The 18,000-nt window shown below is 39.0% G+C and overlaps 1 protein-coding gene across 1 annotated transcript in view; it reads left to right on the plus strand.

Moving 5' to 3' along the window:
* The window catches only part of LOC127633501 (neuralized-like protein 4), a 42,187-nt gene that overhangs the window by 11,604 nt on the left and 12,583 nt on the right, over positions 1 to 18,000 (plus strand). Inside the window, exons 2-12 of the mRNA XM_052112657.1 lie at positions 8,165 to 8,672; positions 13,785 to 13,850; positions 13,957 to 14,381; positions 14,481 to 14,592; positions 14,769 to 14,857; positions 15,006 to 15,078; positions 15,190 to 15,463; positions 15,984 to 16,165; positions 16,277 to 16,362; positions 17,116 to 17,278; positions 17,402 to 17,612. Of these exons, the coding sequence (XP_051968617.1) occupies positions 8,165 to 8,672; positions 13,785 to 13,850; positions 13,957 to 14,381; positions 14,481 to 14,592; positions 14,769 to 14,857; positions 15,006 to 15,078; positions 15,190 to 15,463; positions 15,984 to 16,165; positions 16,277 to 16,362; positions 17,116 to 17,278; positions 17,402 to 17,612 (2,189 nt within the window). The remainder of the gene's footprint in view (positions 1 to 8,164; positions 8,673 to 13,784; positions 13,851 to 13,956; positions 14,382 to 14,480; positions 14,593 to 14,768; positions 14,858 to 15,005; positions 15,079 to 15,189; positions 15,464 to 15,983; positions 16,166 to 16,276; positions 16,363 to 17,115; positions 17,279 to 17,401; positions 17,613 to 18,000) is intronic.

Consider the following 18,000-nt stretch of genomic DNA (forward strand, 5'->3'; position numbering starts at 1 on the left):
TTTGGCGTAATCAGTGGGGAAGTAAGGTTTTATTTTGTCATGGTACTAATCACTCCGCTGGAGTTTTGATTTTATTTGACCGTAATTTTAGTGGCTCGATCCTGCAGTCCTTTTCTTCTGCCGAGGGTAGATGGATTATTGCTGTCATTCTTCTGTGGGATTTTTTTCCTTATCTTGGTTAATGTTTATGGTTTTAATAATCATACACAAAATAGCTTATTTTTTCAGGATCTGTCTTCTAAAATTCTTGATTTAAAATGTAAATATCCATCTGCTGCAGTAATAGTTGGAGGAGATTTTAATGAAGCTCCTGACCTATGTCTAGATAGATTTCCCCCAAAACGAGAGTCATGCAGATGTAACACTATTATTAATGATTTTTGTAGTAACCTTTCTCTTTTGGATGCTTACAGGTTTATGCATGATAAAGATTGTTCATATACTTGAAAAGATAAAGATCTCTCAAGAAAATCGCGTATAGATTACTGGTTTACTTCAGACTTGCTGTCTTCTTTTATTAAGTCCAGTAGTATCTGTCCTGCTCCCCTCACAGATCATGCTTTTATCGATCTTATTTTATCTGATTCTGGTACTGGTTGTCACAGAAACCCTGGATATTGGAAACTAAATTGTTCTCTATTACAGATTCCCTCCTATTGTTTAGGTATTAAGAGCATCATTGAAGAATTTAAAGCAAAACCTGGAGTTTCAATATCTTCTAATTGGGAATTGTTTAAATACGAGTGTAGAAAATTCTCTATTCAATTTAGTAAACAGTTAGCAAAGGCAAAATCTTTAAAGTATACCTCTATATTAAATGAAATGAATAACATTTTAGGCAAGCAACAGACAAGTGAAGATGATAAAGTAAAACTGCACAACCTTAAAGAAGAATTAAATCACTTTTATGCAGAAAAGGCTAAAGGTGCCTTTATTAGATCCAGAGTAAAGTGGCTAGAATTCGGGGAAAAAAATTCAGCTTATTTTTTTAATTTAGAAAAGAAAGAAAAAAAATCTAAGAAAATATTTTCTCTAAATATTGAGGGCAATTTGGTCACAGATGAAGCTAGAGTTTCTAATTTCGTTTCCAATTTTTATTCACAGCTTTATTCTTCTTCTTTTAAACCTCAGTTTGCTGATAGTTTTTTTGAGAGGGTTCAAGCATTCACACCTTCCATAAGTCATGGAAATCGGTCGTCTTGTGAGATGGATTTGACTATGGAAAAGTTGGATATAATTATCCAGAAAGCCCCCCTCAATAAAAGCCCTGGTCCTGATGGACTGCCTTTTGAATTTTATAGGACCTTTTGGCAAGACATAAAAAAGCTTGTTTTGGAAGTTTTTAAAGACTGTGTAAAGAAAGGTGAATTAACTGAGTCCATGAAGCAGGGCTTGATCACTTTAATCCCAAAGCCTAACAAAGATTCTTCATATTTAGATAATTGGCGCCCAATTACTTAATTCGGATTATAAATTGTTAGCTTCCCTTTATGCAAATAGATTGAAACCATGCTTAGAAGAAATTGTCTCTGTTTCCCAATCTGGCTTTATGAAAGGTAGGCATATAGCAAATAACATTGGGCTTGTTTTGGATCTGTTAGATTATAATGAACTGATCAACGATAGTGCAATTATCTTATTTTTAGACTTTTATAAGCCCTTTGACATGGTCGAGCATGAGTTTATGTTTGAATCTTTGCGCAAATTTGGTTTTGGCTCTTCCTTTATTAGAATAGTTCAGATTTTTTACAAAAATATTAACAGCAATGTATCTTTGGTGAATGGTGTTTCCCCCGGTTTACGGTTAGCAGGGGCATCAGACAAGGGTGTCCTTTTTCACCATTTTTGTTTTTATTAGTTACAGAGTTTCTTAATATTTTTATTACTCGCTGTGTAGATGTTCAGGGTATTGTTGTAGCTGAACACACTTTTCTAATTAGTCAACTGGCGGATGACACCTGTTTGTTTTTAAAAGACGAGAAACAGGTTCCTGTTATTTTGGAAGCTTTAAAAACATTTTCTAATGCTTCTGGTCTCACTGTTAATCGAAATAAAAGTCAAATTATGCCTATTCACAGTCTTGAAAAAGGTCATATAGAAGGTATTGAGATTAAAAGTTCTGTTAGATATTTAGGCATTTTAATAAGTAAATCACCCAAAGATAGAATTCTAGATAATTTTTCACAACGGACAAAAAAATTAAAGAATGTCTTCAATTGCTGGCTACAAAGAAATTTAACTATCTATGGTCGTGTATTGATATCTAAAGCTGAAGGCATCTCTAGGATTGTTTACCCGGCTTTGTCCATATATGTCAACCCGAAAACTTGCTCATCTATCGACTCTATACTATTTAAATTCTTGTGGAAAAATAAAACTGAGTATGTTAAAAGGAAGACTCTGATAAATACTTTGGAGGGAGGTGTGAATGCTTTGGACTTCAGTACTCTCAATCAGGTTTTCAAGATCGGCTGGATTAAACGCTGCCTGAATGCTGATTCTAGTTTGTTATGGTTTCACATACCTAAATTTATCTTTGAAAAACGTGGGGGGTTACGTTTTTTATTGTCTTGCGATTTTAAATGCAACAAACTTCTGTTCAAGCTTGCTAATTTTCATAAGCAAGCCTTGGAGGCCTGTAAGCTTGCCTTTTGCCACAATTTTTCCCCTCATAGGAGTATTCTATAGAACAATCAGAATGTGCTGCATGGAAAAAAATCTATCTTTATTAAGGATTGGGTTGACAAAGGTGTTCTTTTTGTTTTGGATTTGTTGAAGAAGGATGGCAGCTTTTAGTCCTACAATGAATTTATCAACCTTTTTGAAGTGGATTCCTCACCTAAAGTTTATGACTGGGTTATTAATTCTATTTCACCTAAACTTTTGCATATGGTTAGGTCAGACTGTAGCTACAGAGCATCCGTTTGTGAATTGCCCCGGTTATGTATTGGAGGTTTGGAGCTTTCCAATATCAAATGTAACAATTTTTGGATTAGAAGATTTCTTATTAGGAAGATCAGCTGTCATCCCAAAGCTTTTTTCAAATGGAAATTAAATTATCCTTCTCTTTCTACCATTAATATATGGGCTGGAATTAATAAGTTTCTGTTACCTAACAAGTGGAAAGAGCTTCATTTTAAAATTCTACATAATTACTATCCCTGTAACTCTCTTCTTTCTAAATTTAAGTTGGACATCTCTTCACAGTGCGCATTCTGTAATTCTAATTTGGAAACAATACCACATTTGTTTTTTGAATGTGATTATGCAAAGGAGTTCTGGAAAAAAGTAGCCTGGATTATTTTTTCTGCTTATTACAAACTCTTTACTTTTGAGGTTGTGAATGTGTTGTTTTTGATTTGGGACTCCGGATCAAAGGAGATGGATGACAGATTAAAACTGCTTACTTTATGTGGTGAGTTTCATCTTCATAAATGTAAAGTGCTTGTAAAGTAACTGATTCTAAGCCCAAATTATTTTACGACTCTCTTTGTTTATCAGCTAATAAGAAAGCTGCTAAAACTTCTTTGTTGCTCAAAGAAATTATGGTTTCAGTATAAATTCCCTCATGCTTTTATGAAAAAAAAAAAAAAAAAAATATATATATATATATATATATATATATATATATATATATATATATATATATATATAATTTTTTAATTTTTAATTTATGTATTCCCAATGTTATTTACTTCTAATTACTTGTATTCATTTTGTATATTTGTTGTTTCTATGCATGTCTTGTGAATTGTGTTTATTTTTTTAGTGGACTATCCCTTATCTAGCCTATTGCCTTGCTTACTTTGAGTGTAATGTCTTATTTTTTATTTTATTTTATTTTTCTGTGCTTAATACATGTATCAAGTATTTATGTATTTATTTTGTTCAATAAAAAAAAAAAAAACTGCAGCTGGAGTTGGAGAGGGGCCTTCTTCCAGACAGTTATCTGTTGCAGATGCCTTTTCCCGACAGTGCAAATCTAAACGTGACAGCGCGAAATGGCGCACACTCACAGATAGCGTAACTCGCTAAAGCCAAAGAGATGCAGCCATTATACACGGTCGAAAAACCAGCATTTAAAAATATGCTGCAAACTTTTGACAAAGTACAATACGAATTGCCAAAGAAAACGTACATCTCCCAAACTGCCATTCCATCCTTGTACAATAAAGTAAAAGACGATATTCTGAAGGAGATAAAAGACATCTCCTTTTACTCTGCCACTACAGATATGTGGTCAAGCTCAAATATGACACCTTATATGAGCTTGACCATACACTACATAACTGCTGACTGGACTCTGCAGTCAAAGTGTTTAGAGACCAGATACGTACCCCAGAACCACACTGCGGATGTGCTTGCTGAAGCCCTTCAGTTTGCTTTAGCAGACTGGGAATTGGATGAGCGCAAAATGGCCTGTATAACTACGGACAACGGTGCTAACATTGTGGCTGCAATACGTAATCTTGGCTGGCCATGGCTCAATTGCTTTGGACACAACCTCCATTTGGCTGTTTCCCATGGACTGGACAGTGACAAGGATCGCACAGCACGTGTCATGGGACTTTGTAGGAATCTTGTCAACACCTTCAACCTGAGCTGGCTAAAGAAGAGAGACCTGAGGAAGGCACAGACTGAAACCAATGTCCCCCAACACAATCTAGTACTGGTGAGTGATGATACCGGTAACTTGTTATACAACACAAAATATTTAGGGTTTATATAAACTTAATTTAAAGGGTTTTTATTATTTATTACTTACTTTGGGGCCTGTTTGTATGTATTAAATAATTGGTTACATTATAATAACCATATTATTATTTGTGAAAGTACTACTACACTATAAAAATATTGTTGGTTTAACTTAATTAAATAAGTAACCTGGTTGCCTTAAAATTTTAAGTTCATTGAAATTGAAAAATTTAGTTATTACAATGAAGCAGATTGATTTAACCATCAGAAACTCAAACTGTTGTTATCTGAACCACATAAATTATCTAAGTTGATTTGACAAAAGAAAAAATTTTGTGATTACAAATTTTTTTACAGTGTAGTAAAAGTAGCATTTGTTAAATAATGTTAGACAAAAAAAACAAAAACAATGTTATATTTTCCACAGGATGTCACCACACGATGGGGTACCAAGCACAAAATGATCGAGAGGGTTCTAGAGCAACTCCCAGCCATAAGACGTGTCTTGGTTGAAGATCGAAAACATGGCCACCTCAACCCAACCTGGCAGGATGTTTCTGTGTTGGAATCCATTAATGCAGCAATGAAGCCAGTGGCTGATTTCGCGGATGTCCTCTCAGGGGAAAAATATGTCACTGTGTCCTCAGTAAAGCCTGTGTTGGAACTTCTTAAAGGTGAACTTTTATCACCAGACCCCAATGACACTGCACTGACAGCAAACATGTGCAGGGTGTTGAAAGAGAAATACAGCCCACCTGAAATCCAAAACCTTCTGACAAAGGCCACCATCTTGGATCCAAGGTATCGTGGTACCATGGAGGATGCGGAGGTCTTGGATGATGTAAAAGAAAAGCTATTGCAAGAACTACTAGGCATGAACGAGGAAGAAGGAAAAGGAGAATGTGCCAGTGGTGAGAACTGCGTTGAAGCTGCAGGGGGAAATGAAGGATCTGAATCTGGACCTCCAGCAAGCAAGAAGAAGAGGCTGTGTGACCTTCTCCAGCACAGAAGAAACCTACTTGCAAGTCACCAGACTCAGGCATCGGTTCCAAAAAGAGTGCAGGCTGATGTGGAGCTGACCAGGTTCCTCCAGGAAGAACCAGTTCATGCATCATCTGATCCCTTAATGTGGTGGCGTGATAACCACAGAAGATTTCCCCTAGTAGCCAAGTTAGCACAAAAATACATGTGCATTTGTGCAACAAGCATCAGCTCAGAAAGACTGTTTAGCACAGCTGGTAACATTGTTACCCCAGTAAGATCCTGCCTTAAGCCCCACAAGGTAAACATGTTGGTGTTCCTTTCTCGGAATTTGCCTAACAATTAAAAAACTAATCTGGCAGCAGAAATGTCCTGTTGATGCATCTGTGCCTTTGTGTGAGACACTTTAAAAGTTTAAATTGAAATATTACTTTGTTTTGCTCTAGTTCTTGATACCTTGCACTTTTTTTGTTAACAAAAGTGTATTTATTTACTTGTTTTATTTATTTGGGATATATTTTTTCACATTTCACAATGTCTAAATATTGAATAGAATAAGAATAAAATGTTCTTTGTTCTTTGAAACAGTGTACTTGCATTATTATGCTATTATATTGTCATTATGTAATCAGTGGCATAAAATGGTCTGAAAATTACAATAATATCGTTTATCGCAATTAATTTTGGTGCAATATATCGCACAACAAAAAGTAGTTATCGTGACAGCTCTAGCTGAACTGATAGAATTTTTGCACCAGGAGTGGCATAAAGTCACCACAGCAATGTGAAACACTGGTAGATAGAATGCCAAGACGCATGAAAGCTGTATTCCACCAAATACTGATTTCTGAACCCTTCCTAAGTTAAAACATTGGTATTGGGTTGTTTAAAAATTTATATGAACTTGTTTTCTTTGCATTATTCAAACACGCATCTTTGTTGTTATTTTGACCAGTTGTCATTTTCTGCAAATAAATGCTGTAAATGACAATATTTTTATTTGGAATTTGGGAGAAATGTTGTCAGTAGTTTATAGAATAAAAGAAACATGTTCATTTTACTCAAATGCATACCAATAAATAGCAAATCCAGAGAAACTGATAATTTTGCACCCACTTTTTTAAGTGAATTTATGTCTTTATAATGTAGAGTTTGGAAAATGGAAATAAAGCATTTTTGTTTCATACTGTATTGTTTTGTTCTATTGTGTTATTCTTTCCAAAGAACAAATAAATGCATTATGACAGGAAATAAGTATATATAGTCAAATTGTACTACTTTTATAATCTGAGATTAATCGTGAATATCTATGAACAATTATGAGATTAATCATGATTAAAAAAAGTTAATCTACGGAGAGCCTAATAAAAAAAATACAATACAAAAAAAAATATATACATATATATATTTGACAAGCACCTTTTTACATGTGTGAAGTGATGTGCAAAAATTCTTAATTGCTTTCTTATATTTCAATATTTAATGGCAACTGCTTTACCTTCACATGGTCAATCTCTACTGGACCTCTGAACAATGCAAATATTTGTATTTTTTTTATATAAAATGTGCTTTAAAGGAAACATTTACAATCTAAGTATCCCCACATTTCATCTAAATGAAATTTCAAAACTCTTTTGCGTGATTAAACACTGAATGTTGAAAAATACACTTAAAAAAAAAAGAAAGGCCCAAGTTTTAGATTCCTATTATTTCTTCATTCATGTTTCCTGTGTTTTCTTTTTCCATTTCTTCACTTTCTAGACAGAGAGGGAAAAGACAATGAAGCAGATTACCGGTCACTTATGTAACCAGATTATAGAAATTACTTTATCACATTCTATGCCGCCTGTCCCTCTTCTCAGCCTGCCTTAACCCAGATACACATGGCTCCATTCCACTGACAGCCAACATACCCTTCACATAAAGACATTTGAGGAATGCAGTGATGATGCAAAATCTTGAGACAACTTTCTGGCCTGAATTGCACTGAACAGTGTGATATTGAGATCTGTTTAAAGAAATGTTCTGCATTCAATACAACTTAAAGGAATAGTTTAACTATAATTCCCAAACTCGTATGACTTTCCTTCTTCTGCGGATCACAAAGGAAGACATTTTGATGGAGGTATGATGTGAATATATCCATTCAATGCAAGTCAATGGGGTCCAACGCTTACAAGTTCCAAAAAGGACATAAAGGCAGCATAAAGGTAATCCAGATGACACGCGAAGAAGTGTAATTGAACTTTAAATCATGATGCCTAGGAGACTGTAGACAGCATGATTTATAGTGATAAAGGAGTTGCACTCTTTTGGCCATATAGTGTATCACAAGCACATTTATTCTGACATTTAAGACATTTTGAGATATTTTATACAGGGAGAAAACAATGAAAATGCTCTGTGCTGATACTGTACATCATTAGTTAGGACAAAGAAACTGTAAGACATCTCTTGTCTAACTTCCATTTCTGTTGCCTTTGTCCAGGTGAACTCGTGGAGTGGATCTATTGAGATTGGTGTGACTGCGCTTGACCCAGCCGGTCTGGAATTTCCTAGCAGTGCCACAGGGCTGAAGGGGGGCTCGTGGATCGTGTCTGGTTGCTCTGTGTTAAAGGACGGCCGCTCAGTCCTGGAGGAGTACGGTCACGACCTGGACCAGTTGGGGGAAGGGGACCATGTGGGCATCCAGCGGAATGGGAAAGGGGAGCTGCATCTGTGGGTGAACGGGCAGGACTGCGGCACGGCGGCCAATGGACTTCCGTCCCGTTTGTGGGCGGTGGTGGACCTCTATGGGAAGTGTACCCAAGTGACTGTGGTGAGCTGTGAACCCCCTCCTGAAATGGAAGGGGATGAAGAAGAGGAGGTGGAGGATGAGATAGAGTCGACGCCAGCAGAGTCCATATTGGCAGATCATAACCAGGAAGATAGGACTGGAGCTATAGTGTTGTCTTCAGCTGGTGAAACAGCAGCACTGATGAATGGATCGGTGGAAGGTAAACCTAGCCCATATTATAGGTCTTTGTGAAAAAGTATAAATTATTATATCTTGATTTTTTTATCCTTTAGACAATATTCAATATATATATATATATATATATATATATATATATATATATATATATATATATATATTGATATTTATGTAATTTTTTTAAATGGCGAAAGGGTGATTTATTTTTTCAATCAGACGAACTGTCGCGTAAAGGAATAGTTCACCCAAAAATGAAAATTCTCTCATCATTTACTCACCCTCATGCTATCCCAGATGTGTATGACTTTCTCTTTTCTGCAGAAGACAATCAAAGATTTTTAGAAAAATATCTCAATTCTGTTTGTCCATACAATGCAAGTAAATTGTGACCAAAACTTATAAGCTAAAAAAGCACATAAAGGCAGCATAAAAGTAAACCGTTGATGGGTGTGGGTGAGAAACAGATCAATATAAGTCCTTTTTCACTATAAATCTCCACTTTCGACCAGCCCTCCTATGCAAGTTCACGAGAGGACCGAGTACTTCTTTATTTTTTTGCGAATAGCATTCTTTGTGCATATAGCAACCTACTGGGCAGGGAGGAGACAGATAAAAGACAAAAAGATGGGAAGGATAAAGGAATGAAAAGAATAAATAAATCATGTTTGCACAACAGCCCAGTAGGTGGCGCATCTGAAGACATAGCATTAACCTCTGGAGTTGTATGGATTACTGTAAAACAGTTAAAGGATGGGAAAGGAGGAGGCGAGAACCGGCTTGACGATATAAATCATAGTTTAATGGAAAACTTAAAAGACAACACAAACACACACGACGGACATGTCCGCTAACGATCTCTCTCTCCCGCACGGCCCTCTGCAGTCAGCCTTTAAACCTCACGGAGGCATAATTAGCCTAATACGGGACCGGGTGTGAAGGATCACGACCCGGCCCCGCCCTCCGCCCTGCCACATTCCTCCCTCGTTCTCTCAGGCTGGGGAGCCCCCGGCCTGACGTACATCCCCCCCTCTTTCCCTGGGGGAGGGCGCGCTTTCCGCGCTGACTGCCGGCAGGTCATCCCCATCTACCTGGACGAGGGAGGGGACAAGGGGAGGGAAACAGAAATGATTAAAATGGGAGGGTACTCTTGTAACAGTGTAGTACCCCCCCAAAAAACTGTAAAATTTAAAAGAGGATAAAGGCCAACGTAGAGTGACAGTGAGAGAGAGATGAAAAAATAAAAAATAAAAAAACTTACTCGCCAGTTCTCCGATACGCCGCAGCTTGTTCCTCGGCCACTCCTCCACCCTTTATCGGACGACAGCCGCGCCTCTCCGGGTGGATCTGAGGCAGTCCTCTAGCCCCTGGTGGACGGAGCACCCCGCCGCGTTCTCGGGGACTAGAAGGGGTCTCCCCCGCCCCTGGCAGCTGTTCTCTCGCTCCAGGCGGTCGGCAGTGAGCCCCTCCCCGCTCGCAGTCGGCGGTCTTAAACCCCGCCGCGTTTCAGCGGCCGGTAGGCGACTCCTCCGCCCCTGGCAGCGGCCCTGACCACTCCAGGCGGTCAGCTAGGAGCCCCTCCTCCCCTCGCGGTCTGCGGCCATCGTCCTCGTTCAGGTGGCTGGGCTCCTCGTCCCCCGGCAGATGGCCGCGGCTGCTCCGTTGGGGTGGACGGTAGTGGCGAGAACTCTACTACGGCGTATCCCTCCTCCTTCCCGGGCTTCGGCACCAATGTAAAACAGTTAAAGGATGGGAAAGGAGGAGGCGAGAACCGGCGTGACGATATAAATCATAGTTTAATGGAAAACTTAAAAGACAACACAAACACACACAACGGACATGTCCGCTAACGATCTCTCTCTCCCGCACGGCCCTCTGCAGTCAGCCTTTAAACCTCACGGAGGCATAATTAGCCTAATACGGGACCGGGTGTGTAGGATCACGACCCGGCCCCGCCCTCCGCCCTGCCACAATTACTTTTATGCTGTCTTTATGTGCTTTATAGAGCTTCAAAGTTTTTGTCACAATTCACTTGCATTGTATGAAATATTCTTCTAATTATCATTGTTTGGGTTCTGAAGAAGAAAGGATGTCATACACATCTGAGATGGCATGAGGGTGAGTAAATCATGAGAGAATTTATATTTTGGATGAATTATTGCTTTAAGACAAAACAGCCATTGTTGCCAAGTAGATTCAAAATGTTTGAATCAAAACCCAGTAAAAACCTACAAGTAGTTAAAATATTTAAGATGCACTCATGAAATGAATAACTAATTGGGGTTTTCACAAATGTCACCCTTTTAGCAGTTTCTAAAAATCTAACTTCAACAATCTTGGAACCGGTTTTACTTATGAAAAAAAAATACCCATATGAATGAATGGCAACATCTAGATAAAAAAATGACAATACAATTTTTTTACTCAAATGTTGAAACATTTCAGTCTTTTGAAGTGATACAATCACTTTAAAATAATGACAGAATTGTCATTTTCATCTTCAAGCCACAGCAAGATTTAGGCGAGAGAAGCTGTTTCATTCTTGCCTAAGGCAGCCAAAGGCACAAAGGAAAATCAAATTGCCGTATTTGAGTAGTGTAGCTAGTCGAATACTTAAAGCAGAAAGAGTACTCGATCAGTCGATTACACGTGCACATCCCTAATTTGATATCACCAGGTAAATCATTGCAAAAACAGTGCATCTGGAAAGTATTCACAGCGCTTCACTTTTTCCACATTTTGTTGTTACAGCCTTATTCCAAAATTGATTAAATTCATAATTTTCCTCAACATTCTACAAACAATACCCCATAATGACAATGTGAAAGAAGTTTGTTTGAAATCTTTGCAAATGTATTAAAAACAAAAAACAAAACAAAAATCACATGTATATAAGTATTCACAGCCTTTGCCATGTCACTCAAAATTGAGTTCAGGTGCATCCTGTTTCCACTGATCATCCTTGAGATGTTTCTACAACTTGATTGGAGTCCACCTGTGGTAAATTCAGTTGATTGTACATGATTTGGAAAGGCACACACCTGTCTATATAAGGTCCCACAGTTAACAGTGCATGTCAGAGCACAAACCGAGCCATGAAGTCCAAGGAATTGTCTGTAGACCTCCGAGACAGGATTGTATCGAGGCACAGATCTGGGGAAGGGTACAGAAAAATTTCTGCAACATTGAAGGTCCCAATTAGCACAGCGGCCTCCATCATCCGTAAATGGAAGAAGTTTCAAACCACCAGGACTCTTCCTAGAGCTGGCCGCCCAGCCAAACTGAGCGATCGGGGTAGAAGAGCCTTAGTCAGGGAGGTGACCAAGAACCTGATGGTCACTCTGACAGAGCTCCAGCATTTCTCTGTGGAGAGAGGAGAACCTTCCAGAAGAACAACCATCTCTGCAGCACTCCACCAATCAGGTCTGTATGGTAGAGTGGCCAGACGGAAGCCACTCCTCAGTAAAAAGGCACATGACAGCCCACCTGGAGTTTGCCAAAAGGCACCTGAAGGACTCCCAGACCATTAGAAACTAAATTCTCTGGTCTAATGATCAAAGATTGATTTATTTGTCCTGAATGGCAAGAGTCATGTCTGGAGGAAACCAGGCACCGCTCATCACCTGACCAATACAATCCTTACAGTGAAGCATGGTGGTGGCAGCATCATGCTGTGGGGAGTTTTTCAAGCAAAGTAGAAGCTGCTGCGGAGACTCAACTGAATCGTCTCGAAAAGAAAAGTGGAAAAAGCCAGTTTTGGAAATTCTTTGGATTTGAGGCTGGTGAAAAGGGAAACATCATAAATCAGCAAAAACCTATTTGTAAATGCTGCTTTTGCAATTTTCTGATGAAAGGAGGAAACACATCAATAAAGCACCTGAAAGTCAGACACCCGGATTTATTCAAGCAAATAAAGCAGGTGAGTTTAAAAGCATATTATCATTTGCATTAGGGCTGAAACGCTTACAACGTCGAAACTAAAAAATTGTAGAGAAAAACATTCATTTGATCTCATTTAACGTAACATGAAATCATATTAAACTGTAATGATGAAGCGTGAGAGCAGCAGTTCACACCTGACGGAGGAGAAGAATTACACAGATCACAGTCCAGATGCGCTCTAAACTTTCACAGCTTCATCTTATGTAGATCCCAAAGTATTAGGGAATTGTAAAACAAAAAAAAAAGTACATTCAGAAGCACTCTCGTTGTGGAATAAATGGAGCTCTTTAAAGGAAAAATGCGTTACATCTTAAATGCAGTTATATTTAATGCGTTATAGCTTTATTAAAGTTCAAATAATACAGAAGCAGATCATGTTAATAACTATAAACTCAGAAACTGGCATTTCCCTGTGTGGTCAGTGCCTCTTCTATGAGTTGCGCGAATGTCCCGATCTAAGGGGGAGAGATTGAATCTGCACCCGGCTGAGAGAGACTCTGCCTCGGGGACGCTCATCCCACGAGCCCGGACGCTTAATGCAGCTAGATTAGAACGCGATTGCTCGTGACTTATTTAATCATAATATATGTCTCTGTGCATTTCTTATCATGAACAAAAATGCCAATATGCAGCTTTATTAATTTGAGAGCACTTTGCACATTAGTTTGGAAATTGTTTTTTTTTGTACTTGGTAAAAACTTAAAGGAAAAGTTGCAAAAGTTGAAGCAAATCTTATATAAGTGTTCAAAAATACTTTAAGCATACATTGTATAGTTTTGTTGTAATTCAAAAATAATATATTTAACTTAGTGTTGCTCAGTGGCATATTTTTGTTCTTAGTTCTGCTGCTAATGTTTTGTTAACTTAGTTAATTAAAGAGTGTTGTGTAGTAACCTGTTTTTGTGTTTTGCTTTGGTACCGAAAATGGTATCAAGTACCGTGAAATTTCACTGGTATTGGTACCGACTACTGAAATTTTGGTACCGTGACAACACTATTTTGGAATAAGGCTGTAACATAACAAAATGTGGAAAAAGTGATGCGCTGTGAATACTTTCCGGATGCACTGTATATGGGCTATACTATACTTTCAAGCCCAACCACAAAGCAGAGAGAGAGAGAGGCCTTGATGGGTAACTGAAATGAATATTGCTATCCCTACCTCAAAATATTAATGATCTTCTGTTCCCATTAGTGCCTGAGGTATCAACGACGCACAATCGGCCTGACAAGTTTCCAAACAACTTTGAGCCTGATAGTGGTAATGCCACATTTAAAGTTAGCCTCATTCAGTATTAATGTTACGTTGTGATGCTTCATATTCGTTCACTGTTTCTTTTGCTCTTCATTTCCTGTTTTCCTTGCAGTTTTGACAGAGCATCAGTTATTTGATGTGTTCAACAGTGCCATTGTCTCTCTGTATCGTTCAGAGGACGAGGGTGGAGAGGACTTGGGGGTGGGAGGGGGGAGCTCGGACTCCTTGAGGGGTGGTACAGGAAGTAGTGGTGGAGGCAGAGCAACAGGAAGTGACAGCGGCATTGGAGGCGTAGGTGCAGGTGGAGGCAGTAGCAGCAACAGCAGCCCAGCAAGGAGCTCTGGTGGGCCGACGGGACTGGGGGTGGCACCAGGTGACATGACGACCAATGACGCGCTGCTGTTCCACGAGAAATGTGGCACACTGATCAAACTAAGCAACAACAATAAGACGGCAGAGAGGAGAAGACCGCTGGATGAGTTTAATAACGGAGTCGTCATGACAAACCGTCCACTCAGACATAACGAAATGTTTGAGGTGTGGGCCTTTTCTTTGTGAATGTGTTATATGATATGATGACATTTAATTGTTCTCTATTACTGCATACAGTAACAATAGTGTTGTTGCCGTTTTTAGATTCGCATTGACAAATTGGTGGATAAATGGTCTGGTTCAATTGAGATTGGAGTCACAACCCACAACCCAAATAATCTTGACTACCCTGCAACAATGACCAATTTACGCTCAGGTACACACACACTATTGTTATATCTTGAACTACTCCATATTGAATTTACAATGTACATATGAAGGTAGAAGGCACACTTATAGTAGTGTGGAGGTGGCTGATCTCTATAACAGCTCACTGAAATGGCTAAATCACAGTTTTTAATTTGTGTAAGTGTGTTTAAATTTGTCTTTAAGGCACAATCATGATGAGTGGCTGTGGGATTTTAACCAATGGGAAGGGGACCCGTCGAGAATACTGTGAATTCAGCCTGGATGAACTCCAGGTAAGTTGGCCACTGTGTGTCTTAACGATTATCAAATACAATCTAATATTCAAGACGATGCCCTTTATTAATTTAAAGACAGCATGTCCGTATTGCTGTATGTTGTTGTCATTATTTATGTTAAATGTCACTTGGTATTGACTAACAGGAAGGAGATCATATAGGGCTGATGAGGAAAGCCAGTGGAGCTCTACACTTCTACATTAATGGCATTGATCAAGGTGCGAATTTTGCTTGATTGTCTGTCTGTTTTTATCTGATCTGTATTAGCAGATCCATTACAATATTATTGCCACTTTATTTGCAAATTGATTATGAATGATATTACATAGGTGTTGCAGCCAGCCAGACTCCTGGTGTAGTGTATGGAGTGGTAGATCTCTATGGCATGGCTGTTAAGGTCACCATCGTTCACAATCATAACCACAGTGACCGGTTACGACGCAATAATGCCATCATGAGGGCACTTTCGCCTGACGTGGGACGTCCTCGGCCTGCTCTCTCAATGACACCCGAGCCCGATACTCCAGACCGCTTGCTCTTTCATTCAAACTGTGGGCAGAAAGCTGCAATCATTAGCGATGGCAGGACTGCGTTACGGCCTCAGTAAGTACATTAAATTCAGAAATGACTCATTTTTAATTGACTGAGCAAAAACTCTAAGGCATAACCACTACAATTTGTATACACTTAAGTTCTGTGAGATGCAGTATTGTGTTATCCATGACACTGTGTCCTAACCGGGTGCGATGTGACATGCATTTCCAGCAACAAGCAATTTCTCTGTCTAGACTGAACGAGACACAATCCTTAATGTACAGTAATGAGGAGCAGGCTTTTGGACCAATGAGATTTCACAATGGGTTGGGGTACCCTGTGCTACTCTGCAAAAACTTAAATCAACATTCGACAAAATGTCCTGTCGCATGTTGCAGCTGATTAGCACAAAAATTCTTATTTACATGGGAGAGCTTTTTTCACTTGTCGTTTTATCACATCGTGCCTGTTTAGGACAAGTTTTAAGCTTCACTGTTCACATTTGCTGTCAAATTCAAGTTTAGAAATTTCTGTGTGAGAACCAAAGCTGTTCAATGAATTGTTTTCCTCAACCTGTTCTTTTATGAAGTGCGACGGATGACTTTAACCATGGCGTTGTGCTTAGCAACCGTCCGTTGCACTCCAATGAAGTTTTCCAGGTGCGCATTGACAAAATGGTGGACAAATGGGCGGGCTCTATAGAGATTGGTGTGACAACTCATAACCCCGCCTACCTTCAGCTACCATCAACCATGACCAATCTGCGCTCAGGTATGATGTTGACACATTGTGCAGTGCTTGAGTCACCTGCAGCATCAAATGTAAAATGCATGAGTGTTTACACTTTACATTAGCTAATCTAAGGCACCATTGTCTCTACAGGAACCTGGATGATGACAGGAAATGGCGTTATGCACAATGGAACTACAATTCTTGATGAATATGGGCACAACCTGGACCGCCTCAAAGTGAGTTTCTAGCTCAGTTCACCTTTTAGCTAATTCATTTTCGTTAGTGATGGTTTCTCTGTAGTTCCTTTCGTAAAGGAATATTTCACCCAAAAATGAAAATGTCCATTTACTCACCCTAATGTCATTCTAAGCCCATATAATATATGCTTTTAAAACTAGACATAGTTTGTAGCGACACCTGTTAGGCTAAAAATAAAATAATTGAAGCACCATAAAAGTAGTCCATATGATAGTTTTGTGTGAGGGGAGAAAAAAAGTTGTTTTTTCTATTAAACGTTTTCTTGTTCACTGAAAATGTTTTCCTCCATAGCAGCTCATAAATGTCATTCTCCATTAAGCATTTTTGAACTGGCCAACTACGTTTGGTTAAAACACACATGAGAACTAGTGATGGTTGGTGTTAAAGGCATCACACCTGGCTTAGCACGTCAACGAGATGTTTTTTTTTGTCAGATGCAAATGAGATTTTAGAGAATGAGAGAACTTGAATGAGAGAATATATCACAAGTTGTATGAAATGCTTTTATGATTTTTATTGTGCCTTTTTTGGAGCTTGATAGATGTGGTCATTAGGGCTGTCCCCAAATAGTCAACCAAACGTTAATCGATGAGAAGAGTCTTGGTCAACCAAGTTTTGATTGGTCAGTTGGTCGCAGAAAAAAAAAACCGACGAACACCAGTATCACCACTGGGGTAATTTGTGTTAATGCTGATACTGTACTAGAAGATTTCTTTAATTCACATCTACAGGCTGGAGATACAGTGGGAGTTGTCAGAAAGGAGGATGGGAGTTTGCACTTCTTTGTGAATGGAGTGCCTCAGGGTCCTGCGGCCTGGAATGTTCCGGCCAGTGTGTATGCAGTGGTGGATCTGTATGGACAGGCAGCCCAGGCCACCATAATGGATGACATGGGTAAGAGAGATGATAAGTATGGAGTGGAAATTAATGGGCTGCAGAGAGCGTTCTATCGAGACCAGTGGAACCGAGACCCTTGTTGAAGGTTTGGTTCTATCTCTTTTTCTCTCTCTCTTTTAGCTGACCTCCCTCCCTTACCTGATGACAGTTCTGAGGGTCCTACTGCCATGTCTCCTGGTAGCCCGTGTTCAGTGTCTGGGGTTATAACTGCCAACGACCTGCGCTTTCATCACCTGCATGGCACAAATGCAGTCATTACGAATGGTGGCCGAACAGCGCTCAGGCAAAACTGCCGCAGCGAGTTTAATGATGCCATCGTTATATCAAACAGGTTACTATTGTTTTAGCATGTACTCTTACGCTTTGTTCATACTGAAGGAAAAATCTGACTTGTTTCTCAAATCCAATTTCATACTGTTTGTTAAAAATGCAGGTTATATTTGGGCAGATCTTTTGCTAGCACATTCACATTGTTAGTAACTTTGCAAACTTGCATATGTTTACCATGCGTGAGAATTTAGCAATGGAAGTTTTGCAATTGTTTGTTTTTATGATGGCTATATCCAAATAGTTCTTCATTCATCAAAGACAATGGCCTAAATACAGGAGAGGTGGCATATGCAAAGCTTGTTGCTGCCGTTTTAGCTGGAACGTTTGGTATTTTGGCCGAAATTAGGATATCCCATATGGGATTGTTATTGTCCTGTATTTTAGTGTGC

This window comes from Xyrauchen texanus, chromosome 40 (assembly GCF_025860055.1).
Source record: "Xyrauchen texanus isolate HMW12.3.18 chromosome 40, RBS_HiC_50CHRs, whole genome shotgun sequence".
Taxonomy (NCBI): Eukaryota; Metazoa; Chordata; class Actinopteri; order Cypriniformes; family Catostomidae; genus Xyrauchen; species Xyrauchen texanus.